Source organism: Colletotrichum scovillei (assembly GCF_011075155.1).
Source record: "Colletotrichum scovillei strain TJNH1 chromosome Unknown Contig00009, whole genome shotgun sequence".
Lineage (NCBI taxonomy): Eukaryota > Fungi > Ascomycota > Sordariomycetes > Glomerellales > Glomerellaceae > Colletotrichum > Colletotrichum scovillei.
The window spans coordinates 2,346,715-2,359,067 of record NW_023336267.1 but is presented as its reverse complement, the minus strand read 5'-3'; the positions used below and the strand labels follow the sequence as shown (position 1 = coordinate 2,359,067).

Genomic DNA, 12,353 nt, shown 5'->3' with positions numbered 1-12,353 from the left:
CGTTGGCCGCTCCAGCCCCTTATGAGAAGTGAATCATCTCTAGATATCACCAACAAGCAATGGGCCGTATGGTCGAGAAGTTCTGAGCTGTAGAGGCCCCGGTTGAACCGTGAAGTTTCCGGTTTATTTCGGGGTCCATGTTCGATCCTTCGATCGGTCCATTGTTTGTTGACTTTTTTTCTGTTTTGTCCCCATTCTCTACCTAGGTACTGTTCACGATACCCATCCCTGCCGGCTATACAAGTTAGCCATACAAACCCAAATCATTACTCCCTGACTAATTTCTCTAGACTTTTACGATGTACGTCTTCACCAGTGACTACTATTATGCTCTCGAGGTTCATCCCCTGTCTTAGGGTTATGAAAGTATATCGACCGAGTCCCCGGCGACTAGCTAGAATCAGCCGATAAAGACTTAACTTACTTTACCTCATGTAAATATATTCAAGACATTGAATAGGTAGACAATGAATGAATGTTGTCTCACTCTTAGTTCCGCAACGTTTGAACGTATTCAGAGGGCAAGGGCCGACCAGCAGCCTTCCCAGACAGAATAAGCAGGCACATCTACCATCACAACTTCCTCGCCAGCCTCAGAGGTCCATAGGCGAAAAAGACTTCGAGCAAGAGCATGAGAAGCGTCTGATGTGTCCATGACCTAGTGGTGGAATAGTCAAAAGCGTCATGGGTCCCGCAAGGGTTGCAAATTCGAGTACATTTGTACTCACATAAAATTGGTGGTCCTACATAATGCCACAGGCAGCTCATTTTTACTGTCACTTTTGTTTTGACTGTAATAGGGTCATTGATTTAGTATGTATCTTATGGTATCACTTTTTGTTAACGTGTTTGGTGTTCTTGAATAGGAGCGTAGGTGAGGCGAATTCTGGATCCAGCGGTAATATTTCCCACGCGTCCAGTGACAGTGTTGGCTGCTTTCCCGCCTTGATGCCTCCCACAGTGGCTACTACGTTTCTTTGTTTCATGGCACGGTAAGATGGTGATCTGGAGATAATCCGAAGTTCTCGTCCACGTCGATTGTACTGTATTGTTTGAAGAACCGCCAAGACGAAGACAAGTAAAGTACTAGGTAGGGAAAGGTTTGGCGGTTCGCTCATCCACACGAAGTGTACGTAGCTTGAACAAGTTTTTCAGATGGATCTTTACAGTCGTTACTTTTACTCAGCTTCCTTCAGTACCTAAAGTACCTAACCATATGGATGAGGACCCATGATATGAGCCCAATTGCTCTCTAAGAGACACCAGAACCCCCCAATAACAAATGCAGCAACGAAAAGACAAACTCAACTTTTCTCTATCAGTCAACTTTCCTTCCTCTAAAAGTCCACCTCTAAACCCGTCCTCGCCCTTCCTCACGTCTGATGATGCAACTTGTTCGCCAACCTCCTATACGTCTCCGGGTTCGGCACACTCGGCTTCGTCTTGCTCAGCGCAGCCTCCCAATCGCTCTTGATCAACGCCGGCTCTCCGCCCTCGTACCGCAAAACGCACTCGTCCAGCGCATTCTTATACAGGCCGTACAGATCCGCACCACTAAAACCGGCACACCGCTTATCCCGCGCAATCGCCTCAACGTTCACGACCTCGTTACCACCGTCCCCCTGGCCTTCTGGCTGCACGCCGCCCCCGATGCCGTTGCGCACAATCGTCCTCAGGATATCGACGCGCTCGTCCTCGGTAGGCAAATCCACAAACAGCAGCTTATCAAGACGTCCGGGGCGCAGGATGGCCGGGTCAATCATGTCGGGTCGGTTACTCGTGCCGATAACGTAGACCTCACCCCTATCCCCGGCGCCGTCGAGCTCCGCGAGCAGCGCGTTGACGACGCGGGCGCCCGCCTCGGTGGTGGTGTTCTCGCGCTTGGGCACGAGCGAGTCCATCTCGTCAAAGAAGAGGATGCACGGCGCGCAGGATTTCGCCCTCGTGAACAGCTCGCGGATCGCGCGCTCCGACTCGCCCACGTACTTGTTGAGCAGCTCGGGGCCCTTGATGAGGATGAAGCTCGCCTGCGCGTCGTTGGCGACGGCCTTTGCGACGAGCGTCTTGCCGCAGCCGGGAGGGCCGAAGAGGAGCACGCCCGCGGGCCGCTGCTTGCCGAATTTCTGGAAGAGTAGGGGTTCCTTGATGCGACGAACGATGGAGACCTGGAAGGCGGCGCGGACGGAGTGCAGGGCGCCGACTTCGGACCAAGAGGTGCTGGGGATGGAGCTGAAGCCTTCGCGGCGCATGTAAGGGGTGTGCTCGGCGATGGCGTCGACAAAGTCCTGCTGGCTTACGTGGACGCGCGTCGGGGCCGTGTAGGATGGGTGCTCGATGTAGTCGTACCACAGGCAGGCGTCGTCGAGGTCGCGGGCGGCATTGTCCGCGTCCGAGAAGGAGGTCTCGGTATCCATCCTCTCGGCCTGGATGGTGTTTCTGGCGCGCGCCTCTTCTACGTCCATGAAGCGGTCGCTGGCCTTGCGGTTGGCGACCTGGATCACAGCGCGGATGTCGTCTCCGACGAAGCCGTGCGTGCGGACCGCGAGGGCCTGGAAGTCGACTTCGGAGGGTATGTCGAGCTCTCTCGTCAGGGCTTTGAAGATCTCCTCTCGGGCGTCCGTGTTGGGCACCTTGACCGTGATGGTCTGCGCAAAGTAGTCTGGTCTCCGCAGCGTCGGGTCGACGAGCTCGAGCTTGCTCGTCGTACCCACGATCACCACCCGTTGCCCCTCGCGCTCCCAGTCCCGCAAGCGCCGGAGGCCGAGCTTGAGCTGTGAAATGACCTCGTGGTCAAACTCGCTGTGGCTGTTGCCTGACTTGACCATGTACTCGTCCAGGTGGTCGAACAGGACGACGCACGGCGCAATCTTCTTCGCCTCGTCCAGCACGTCGGTGAAAATTTTGCTCACTTTCTCAGGCGACCGCGTCTCGCTCAGATATCGCCCGATAGAGATAACCGGCGTTCTCGTCCTCCACGAAAGCGACCGCACGAGGGACTGCTTGCCCGTGCCCGGGGGTCCCGAGATGAGGATTCCCATCGGCTGCTCTCCAAAGCATGCGAAATCCTCCGGCTTCCGCGCGCGCGCAAAGACGTACCGCTGCAGCTCCTCGATGATGCCACGCACGCCGCCGAGAACGACCGAGCCCGGAGGGATCTGCTCGGGGCCGTACTTGGCCGCCTTGAGCGCCTTCTTCGTGACGGCCGCCTGAGTGGTCTCTGACGCGTCGCCCGTCTTGGACTTTGACGGCTTGGTGACGATGGCGGAGGCGTCGCTGACATTACCGGTGCCAGTGCCGTTGCTGTTGCCGTTTCCGTTAGCAGCCTCGGGCTCAGGTGAGATGCGGCGTTTCTTGGTGCTTTTGCCGTCTGACCCCTGGGCAGTGGGCACCGCCGGAGCGACGTTCCAGTGCTTCGTCATTTGTCGGTTGAGAAGAAATCGATCTTCCGGCTGTGAAAAGGGAGGTGGTGTCAGAAAAAAAAAAGGGAACGTCAAGTGAAGGAGACGGAAGGTAAAACTCACTTTGTATTCTTCAGCTTGCTCCAACAAGTCATCGCTGTCCTCAGATTCGGCCTCTTCTTCCTTGCGGAAATCCAATACCCTCTCAATCGCGTCCTCTAGTGGCTTCCTCTTCTGTCGGCTCAGACTTGAATTCGACTTTTTAATCGACTCGTATATCGCCGTTACTGTCAACCGTGGCGGTCTCTTTCTCTTGGCGCCGCCGTCCCTGTCCTTGCTCTTCTTCGCCTGCCACTCTCCTTCCCTCTCGTCCTCCAGCTTTTTTACAATCTGGTATACGTCACGGTCGAGACCGGACCGGAGGCTGATGCGGGCCATGTTTAGGTGTGAAAGCTGATGAGACTTACTGGAAGAAGAGTGAGTCTCTCACTCACAGCGTCGAAGGCGACTGGCAAGGAAAAAAAAAGATTGAGGTGGGTGGGATGTGCGAATGGATGACTGTGATTGGTTATTATGGTATGCTGACCCACAAAATAATTGCCGTTTCTGCGGACTCGGCCAAGGCCTGTCTGAATATCTTCTTCGTTGTTATGACCACTACCTTTATTATCGTCTCTCAATTTCGTTTTTTGAGCAGTACTTATTGAAGAATAAGATATGGATAGAGTAGCTTACCTTGTACAAAAAGAAAGTGATATTAGCAGTAGTACCCATGAATAGTAAGAATAGAGGAAAGGCAGTGAGAGGTAAAGTATCCTATCAACCACCTGCCTTTATATCACCACCTACCCCGATCAGTTATTGTATCTTCAATTACCTTGATATCCAAGAGATCATCAATTAAACATAGCGAGTCACAAGTGCGAGAACATAGTTTCATTAAAAACGCCGACCCAGCACTGAAACTCGATTCGCCTATTCGGGCTGACGGGCGAGTACCCGTACTGATGAATGCTGCCCATCAAGAGTTGCAAGCCCGTCGACATTTTGCGGACGATTATGCGCAGCAGCATCGATGGTGGCGTTTGGAAGAAGAAGTGGGGGGTAGGATAGAGGCGAGTCACCATCAAGCTTTTTAGCCACGTTTGAAGCCACGAAAGCCAGTCGTCCTCCTGTGAATGCTTGCTAGAACTGCCCATCAACTATGCTCTCAGATATCTCTCTGCTGAAAGGTGGAGTGCTTTGGATTACGAATGCTAAGGATTTCAGTGATAGTGGAAGTTTCAAAAGGTTCACAACCGCAGGCGCAACATATGTCATCTATTAACTTCGCATCGTGACTCACTTTATTGCATGCGCTGCTTGGTTTTAACCACCGCATTTTTTTGCTAGAACATGAAATCTCCAAGCGCCATCAAAACTCGGTGACTCAGGAGCGCATCACGAAGCAAATTCGGCCTGGAATGCACGAAAGACGTGTTATCTATCTGTTGATTTGCCTACATAACAAGCTTTCTACCACTAAGATAGGTCTTTCGCCTTGGCTGCATGTATAGCTTTTGTTTTGATTTACTCCTTCTCCGTCCGTCGTTTCCTCCACTCGCCTCCGGAGGGCTTCAAGACACAGTCCTCTCCGAGAGGGAAAAGACTGGGCACCAAGTCGCCCTCCTCACCATTTTCCGTTGCCAGATGAGTGAAATGAAATAAAACGGCCCCGTCTGTGTCAACGCCAGGGGGCCTCAAAGCGGCGAAAGGTTATCCTGCAATCGTCATGTCATCTATCCATGGTATCACTACAGAATGAGCGGGCGGTTTGTGGGCCGCAGAGCCAGGGATTGGCGAGTCGTGCTCTAGTCCGTGACGCATGGCTTCTGGTCAGAGCCCGTAGAGCTCCCACTCATCGAAAATGTCCTGCCCCTTGGAGACTCTCGTCGCATTATCTGCGCTCTCGAGGTTCCGTTTCGGGGCATACTCGGTTCGTAACTCTTGAGCAAGTCACAACTCGTCATCCTCCAGCTCAGAGGGCTTCAGCAGACCGCCAACCTTGCCACGGCGCTCGAGGTCCGCCGCCTTGGCGTCCCGCTCCTGCTGCTCCTTCTCGACCTGGAACAGTTCCGCGTTGTCGCCAGCGAACTCCTTCAGGGAGATGAGGAAGTCACGCAGGTTGAGGCGGAACTTGTCGTACTGGGTGTTCAATGTGAACAGGCCCTCGACAAAGGTCTGGATTTGAGCGCTGGATATCATGTTAGCATTCGTCATGCCCTACTTTCTTGGTGGTACTCACGGTTGCAGGTTGGGGAAGGCACCACGAAGCAGGTTAGCCACGAAGTTAGCGAGGAACTCCTTGTTGGAGGTGCCAGCCGCCGCTTGGTCGGGGTTGTAAATCGGGCCCTGGATTTTGGGTGCGCTTCCATCGGCAGGCTCCACAAAGTAGAACATCCTCATCAAAACCATAGACTGAGTCTTGAAACCGGCCTTGTGGTCGTTATCAGTGAGAACGAAGAAGACGTCCTGCAGGATGGTGATGAAGAACTGCTGGAAGAAGGCGTTGGCCGTCTGCACATCAGTCTTCTCCGCAATGTTGTTGATGAGCTCCAAGCACATGTTAAGTCCAGCAGCCTCCACATCGCGGTTATCGTGCTTGAATGCCCATGAGCACGAGTCGATGACGAACTTGAACTGGCGGTTATCCAGCTTCAACAGCGCCGGGAAGCAGTGAAGGTTGATCGCGCGAAGAAGGTTGAAGAACTCGACACGGTGCTCAGGGAATTCAGAGAAGTCCTTGTTGATCATGTCCAGGGTGCACTCGAAGACGTTCTCCATGATGTTCGGGACCTGGTCCTCCATCAAAGTGGAAAGTTTGGTGATAATCGCAGACATGGCCTTGAGGACTTCGGCGTCACGGGCTCCCGGCACGTTGCGGTTGTAGTCGATCAGGATAGACTCAAGCAGGGGAGGAACCATCTGTTGGCGCACAGATTGCAGATCCTCGGCCTTCTCAACGTACGTCTCAACGAGCTTGAGAATCTCCTTCTTGATGGTACGCAGTCCACGGACATGCGGCATCTTGGTAGCAATCTCGCCTGTGATATGTCAGTCACGGTACTATTTGCTTGGTTGCATGTGCAGACTCACCCTGCTTTTGGACAGCCTCGGAAATCAGTTCACTGGTAGCACGGTACATCTGGAGCATATCGAGGAAGATGCGACCAATCTGGGGGTAAAAGTACGGGCCGATGGATGTGCAAGCGGAGACGTTTGTCTTCATGATGTTGCCAATAACCTTGATCGTCTCGGCATCTTGAAGAATGACGGGGTTGACCCGGGCCTGCTTGATAATCTCATCCCACGCTGCGTTCGGAATGGCCATCAGATCGCTGAGCAGACGCTCCTGCTGGTGCTTGTTGCCCTGGGCAGCCACCATGTAACCGCAGGCCTCGTAGAAAGTGTGCACTTGCTGAGGCGAGAGATCACAGGTGATCTTGTGCATGTTGCGAACAATTTCCTCAATGAAGGGCTCCTGCTCACTAGGCTGCAGAGCAACGAAGTGGCGACGGCACTGTCTCGCGATCTTGATGAAGGTATCGCAAGCCATGTCCTGGACACCTGCGAGGGGTCAGCATTAGATTCATCAACAGCATTCAGGGAGACGTACCCTCGTGTGACTCGTGCATGAACTCGAAGAGCTTGTTGACGACAGTCTTGAGGAACTTCCAGTGCGCCTTCAAAAACCGGGGGTATTGTCCAACAATGTACATGATGTTGGAGGCGACGACGGCCTTGTTGTCCTTGCCACGCTTCATCTCGGTGAGGCCCAAAAGATCCTTAATGACAGTGACCAGGAATCTCTTCTCAGTCTCCTCGTTCATGGCCAGGGAAATCGAACCAATGGCCCAGCAAAGAACGTTGCAGTTGTGCCATGACCACTCGCTGCCATCGACCTGCCGGGCGAGCTTCTCCGTCATGATGTTCTCAGTGTCCACAACGTCCAAGTGCGTCAGGTACACCAAGCACTCTCTGATGGTCTTGTAAAGCTGGACTGTGTCGCTCTCCTTGACGAACTCGCGGACGATTTCTCCCTCGTCGTTCTCGACAATGAGGACCTCCTCAGGACGGACCATCTTCTCAATCATGACGGTGCGAAGGTTGGAAAGGACCTCGTTGTACTTGTGCTTACGAAGCGGGTAGTTGTTGAGCAGCGACGGGTTTGGCGCGCCGCCTCCAGACATGCCACCGGCCATGCCCATCAAGGGGTTGAGCTCGGTCATGGGGAGTTGCTGCATCTCATCGTAGAGCTCGTTGACGAGCTTGAGCCAGTAGTCGAGACAGATCTTGAAGATCTCGCGGTCGTTGATCTGGGATACGCGAATTAGGTAATAATGACCGTGAGTAAGGAAGTCCCGGTTCGGCAGGTTCTCAATGAGCTGCGACTTGTTAGCATCAAGATAACAGCAGTAAGAGAGCGTCGTCTCACATTCAGGTGCATGCCGAAGAAATTGCACAGGAAAAGAGCCAAGTTCTGAATGAACCCCTGATCTCTGGAGTTGCTTTGGCTATATGTCGACTTGAGGTCGAGGGTGATGGGAATGATGGTGGCGATGGTCGTTAGTACCTCGGTGAACATCTTGACCAGCTGCTCATCGTAAGAATTAGGCTGGCCGGGCCCACCAGTTTGCAGACCGCCAATCTCGGTCAAGCACTGCAGAGCGATGTTGCGGAACTCGGGGACGGGCAAAAATCGTGTACGCAAGGTGTCGATGAGCGGCGTCTCGAAGATGTAACCGAGAGGAATCCAGTTGCAGAAGCGCAATAATGTCTCGAGGGTGGCCTTGACCAGGCTCGGCTGATCGGCGGTGTTCAGGACCTCCTGGCAGAGGGTGAAGATTTGAGAAAACTCGGCGCACATGGTGGTCTTCAAATTCCGGGTCTTGGTGGATGTCATTTGCTCGGCGGAGTAGTCGAATACCTCCTCGGACAGCAGGCGCAGAATGACCATGTTGTTCTCGCAAATGGACAGACTAGAGTGGCACGACGTGATAATCTCGTTGATGAACGTGGGCCAGTTGTGAGGCCATTCTTGCTTCAGGATCGAGATGAGGACAATGTTGAGCTTGTTCAACAGGATCTTCTGTTCCTTCATCGACTCTTCGGAGCTCGAGCACTGAATAATGAACTGGACGACGAAGTTGCGGATGCCTGACTATTGTCAGTAAGAGTGTAGGAAGTAGAGGCAAACTCACGAACCTTGGCACTGGTCTCTAGGCAGAACCTTCCATCTTGTCATAATAACATTGTCAAGCACCTGCAATCCCAAGACTAGAAAAAACCGTCAGCTGTTTTGCACCCCGTCGTCTTGGTGGCTCGCGCCCGACATACACTTTGTTTGAGGGTGGGTCGCTTCGGCGAGGATCTTGTCGACAAGGAGCCAGGAATCTTGGTCTTCCTTGAACTGTAGCAGGAATCGTGTTAGAGACTGAGGTCATGGTCTGTGTGGACGAGGCGGTGTTGGTCGCGTACCTGGTTAAGCGTAGCTTGCGCTTGCTTTTGCTATATTTCCAGAATCATCGGTCAGCCTCGGCCAAAAATCTCAGACGGAGCCGGGGCAGAAAACTGCAGCGCACCTGTTCTCCACGGCCCTCGTAGAAGGAGCGGACGATCTCGTCCAGCTCCGGGATCGTGATAGCCATCGCTGGTGGTGCGGTACGGGGGGCGGGGTGTGGTGGACGACAGGTCGATCTCGATCGCAAGACGCAGCAACGGTAGTGAGGGGGAATCTGGTCGCGGCACAACTCTCCCCAAAGTCAGGAGGAGGGCAGGCGGGGGCGAAAGCGATGGCGCGGTCGCGGGGGAGTTTTGGGGGATCGGTATACGAGCGCTACGGCTGATGCAGCAAAAAAGGACGAGTTCGTATGTTGTTCGCGAGGGAGATTTGTGCAATTGGAAGAGAGAAGGAAAGCGGCGGAGAGGTGGGAGGTGAGGGAAGTCTGCCTGGCGTGAAGGCGAGGATAGGTTGGTTATCGAGAGAGCAAAAGAGGCGGATGGCGGGGGACAATCAATTTTGTCAGCCGCCCGCTAACTCCACCAGCCACAGGTAGCGATACCTTACCTCCCAGTGCCTCCCCATGCCCACGGCAACGACCAGTCCACCTACGGGTCAGTGTTTCCTCACGCTCTTTACCGACCTTTTGGTCTCCAATTTACAAGTCGCCGTGCCTAATTACTACAGGGCAGCTGCGAAGCTTGGGCCTGGACCAGCCCTGCACTTTACCTCTTTTCGTTTCTTCAGTGGAAAACTTGCGTTTCCATCTCCGCCCGAGGTTCCTTTCTACCTAAAGCACTGGACCTTACACAGTCCCGGTCACCTAAGGTGAGGTACCTACCTAGGTAAGGTAGGCAGGCATGGAAAGCACGGATAGGTGGAGGTGTACCTTGGTAAGGTAAGTACCTAGGTAGTTCCCAAGGCACTGAGAGGTGAGGTGTCGATGTTGCTGCTGCTGCACAGCACCCCTCTTTTCCACCTGCGCTCACCTGGCGCGTTGAACCCTGTCAGGTCAACCTCACCTAGCAACCAGACAGCGTGACAGCTACTGCCACTTTGACAGTGCACCACCGATGCGCGTCATCGGTGGCATGTCCACACCGACAGCTCACCTTTCCGCTACCTCCTCTTCACCTTGCCTTCCCGGCGGCCGGCTACCTACACCTCCTCCTCTTCATCTGCATCGGCCGAAGCGCGTATGAAATTGCAGTGGCGCACGGAATCGGCCTTTTATCTTCCACTCGGCGGCCCCTCTTGTTGGTTTAGATTTCCTTCCAAGCTGGCCACCCATCATCCCCATCATCACTCTCAGTGTGTCCAAGTAATGTACTGGTACAAGGTCGCTCCTCACCCCCACCTGCCCTACAGTACCTTTATACAGTATCGGTTTACCTTCGGAGAATTACACGGCGATGCGTCCGACAGATGTAGCCTGGCGACGCATCATTATTTCCCCCCGAACTTCGAGGAAGTATAAAGTCTAATCAAACTCATGGGTCATTCAAGAGGGTATTCTGAGACTAATTAGATACCTTATTTAACAAGAACGAAGGGGCAATCAATACTAAATTACACCAAATTATTGACTTGTTGGCCATGATATTCACTCGTTCACCGTGGAAGATGATCCAACCTCATTGTAGCCTGACGAGCAAACAACTTAACAAGGTAGCTGACATATCAATACCGCGCGCCTGACCTGTGGACCCCTGTTTACAATGGGCCCAGGAGAACGAACCGTTGCCCATCACACTTAGACTTTTGCCAATTAATCACATTAAGCGCTGCTTGCCCTGGCCATCATTGTGACTTTCTACAAATTTGTTTCAGCTTTCATTTCTTTCTTCCTCATATTTTGGTCAGAATAAGCCATGCCAGATCTAATAAACATATAATTGCCCGGGCTCAGCCAGTCTATACAACCCAAACCCCTTATCTCTACTCCTTTTTGTAGCCAACTTCAAACAAACTGTCTTGCAAAGCCTTGATCGCATTGTCGATATCCTTGCGGTTGGGGTCTGTCACGCTGACACCCATGTGTCCGAAACGGATGTACTTGGGCTGAATCTCCTTGTGAATACCGCCGGCGAAAATGATGCCCTTCTTGGCGAGGCTAGGCAGCACGTCGGTCGCCTTGACGCTGTCGGGGAGGTAGATGGCGGTCATGCCGTGGGCCTGGTCGTCGGGGTTGGCGGCAACCTGCTTCAGTCCGAGATCTGCGACGGCCTTCTTGACCTTGTCGGAAACCTCCTTGTGCCTGGCGAACCGCTCGGACAGGGGCTTGGAGAGGATCTGGGTGAGGCCGGTGTGCAGGGCGTGAATCAGTTGGGGCGAGGGTGTCGCAAAGTAAGAGGGCTTCTTGGCCTCGTAGTTTTGCATAACTTGTGACTAGATTAGCGATCGAGATCCTGCTCAGATTGTGCGCCGCGATACTTACCAGGGGTCCAGTTCTTGAACGAAGCAAAGTACGACGCCGGGGGAGTCTTGCGCTGGGCAAACGCCTTCATGGCCGCACCACTGAACATGGAAATCGACAGACCGGCGGGGACGCCAATAGCCTTTTGACTGGCGGTGATGACACCATCGAGCTTCCACTCGTCAAACTGTATCTCCTCAACACCGACACTGCAGACACCATCGACGATGACGAGGGTCTCGGGGGAGACCTTCTTGACCAAGGCGGTCAACTCCTTGAGCTCACTCAGCACGGCGGTGGACGTGTCGACGTGAGTAACGGTCAGGACCTTGTACTTCTTCTCGGACAGAGCCTTCTCGATCTCGGGGAGCTGGGGGCGGGATCCGACGGGAGCTCTCAGCTCGGTGACGTTGGCGCCGTAGGTCTTGAAGCAGTCCGTGAAGCCATTGCTGAAGTAGCCGGTGGCGAGGACCAGGACGTCCTCACCGGCCTCGACAAGGTTGGCGGCGACGAGGTCCCAGCCGAGGGTACCGGAGCCAGAGATGACAAAGGGTTGCGCCGAGGGGTCCTTGGTGATGAAGAGCTGGCGCAGCATGGAAAGCGTCTCGCCAAAGGTGTTTACGAAACCGGGACCGACATGGCTCTCACTGGAGACGGGTGTAGGTCAGCATGGTGTTCTGGGCATACCGGGAGGGCATCCGGTGGAGACGGAGGGGGTGCCGGAGGGAGAAGGACTTCAGACCTGTAGTGGCTCATGGACTGGAGGACGGCATCGTCGAACTCGATGGGTCCCGGGATGAGGAGGGTCGAGTGAGGTGGTTGAGAAGACATTGTGGAAACTGGTCGTGCCTATGGATGGTGTGAGTGCGAGAAGGAAAGTTGGATTTATCAATTGGAGGGGTTGTAGTCTGGGGTAGTTCGAATTTAAAAAAGGGTGGACTTACAGCCGTTGATGTAGTCGTCGCAGGTTCCGATGGTCGCAGGTGTCTCGAGATGAGCG

At 53.8% G+C, this 12,353-nt stretch overlaps 3 protein-coding genes across 3 annotated transcripts; all 3 read right to left on the bottom strand.

The window, feature by feature from the left end:
- Window positions 1-1,272: 1,272 nt before the first annotated feature.
- On the bottom strand, window positions 1,273-3,886 carry HER10_EVM0011276 (ATPase). Its single transcript, XM_035480712.1, has 2 exons — window positions 3,522-3,886; window positions 1,273-3,449 (listed from the first exon to the last, which is right to left on the bottom strand). The coding sequence occupies exons 1-2, from the start codon at window positions 3,834-3,836 to the stop codon at window positions 1,374-1,376; spliced, it is 2,391 nt and encodes a 796-aa protein (XP_035330074.1). The 5' UTR covers window positions 3,837-3,886; the 3' UTR covers window positions 1,273-1,373.
- A 970-nt stretch (window positions 3,887-4,856) lies between these two features.
- Window positions 4,857-9,397, bottom strand: HER10_EVM0000706 (uncharacterized protein). The gene is made up of 9 exons (XM_035470476.1): window positions 9,020-9,397; window positions 8,916-8,945; window positions 8,775-8,847; window positions 8,643-8,714; window positions 7,873-8,594; window positions 7,054-7,822; window positions 6,534-7,004; window positions 5,683-6,481; window positions 4,857-5,631 (listed from the first exon to the last, which is right to left on the bottom strand). Exons 1-9 carry the CDS (start codon window positions 9,083-9,085, stop codon window positions 5,394-5,396), a joined length of 3,240 nt encoding a protein of 1,079 aa, XP_035328788.1. The 5' UTR covers window positions 9,086-9,397; the 3' UTR covers window positions 4,857-5,393.
- A 1,320-nt stretch (window positions 9,398-10,717) lies between these two features.
- On the bottom strand, window positions 10,718-12,319 carry HER10_EVM0003690 (alanine-glyoxylate aminotransferase). Its single transcript, XM_035473355.1, has 3 exons — window positions 12,096-12,319; window positions 11,375-12,000; window positions 10,718-11,318 (listed from the first exon to the last, which is right to left on the bottom strand). Exons 1-3 carry the CDS (start codon window positions 12,182-12,184, stop codon window positions 10,876-10,878), a joined length of 1,158 nt encoding a protein of 385 aa, XP_035329122.1. The 5' UTR covers window positions 12,185-12,319; the 3' UTR covers window positions 10,718-10,875.
- Window positions 12,320-12,353: the final 34 nt, after the last annotated feature.

Coding starts and splice junctions, on each gene's coding strand:
- HER10_EVM0011276 (XM_035480712.1), bottom strand. CDS start 3,836: ATGGCCCGCATCAGCCTCCGGTCCGGTCTCGACCGTGACGTATACCAG. Junction 3,450..3,521: donor AGCAAGCTGAAGAATACAAA/GTGAGTTTTACC, acceptor CCCTTTTCACAG/CCGGAAGATCGATTTCTTCT.
- HER10_EVM0000706 (XM_035470476.1), bottom strand. CDS start 9,085: ATGGCTATCACGATCCCGGAGCTGGACGAGATCGTCCGCTCCTTCTAC. Junction 8,595..8,642: donor GCCTAGAGACCAGTGCCAAG/GTTCGTGAGTTT, acceptor GACAATAGTCAG/GCATCCGCAACTTCGTCGTC. Junction 5,632..5,682: donor GCCTTCCCCAACCTGCAACC/GTGAGTACCACC, acceptor CATGATATCCAG/CGCTCAAATCCAGACCTTTG.
- HER10_EVM0003690 (XM_035473355.1), bottom strand. CDS start 12,184: ATGTCTTCTCAACCACCTCACTCGACCCTCCTCATCCCGGGACCCATC. Junction 12,001..12,095: donor CAGTCCATGAGCCACTACAG/GTCTGAAGTCCT, acceptor ACCCGTCTCCAG/TGAGAGCCATGTCGGTCCCG. Junction 11,319..11,374: donor GTTCAAGAACTGGACCCCTG/GTAAGTATCGCG, acceptor TCTAGTCACAAG/TTATGCAAAACTACGAGGCC.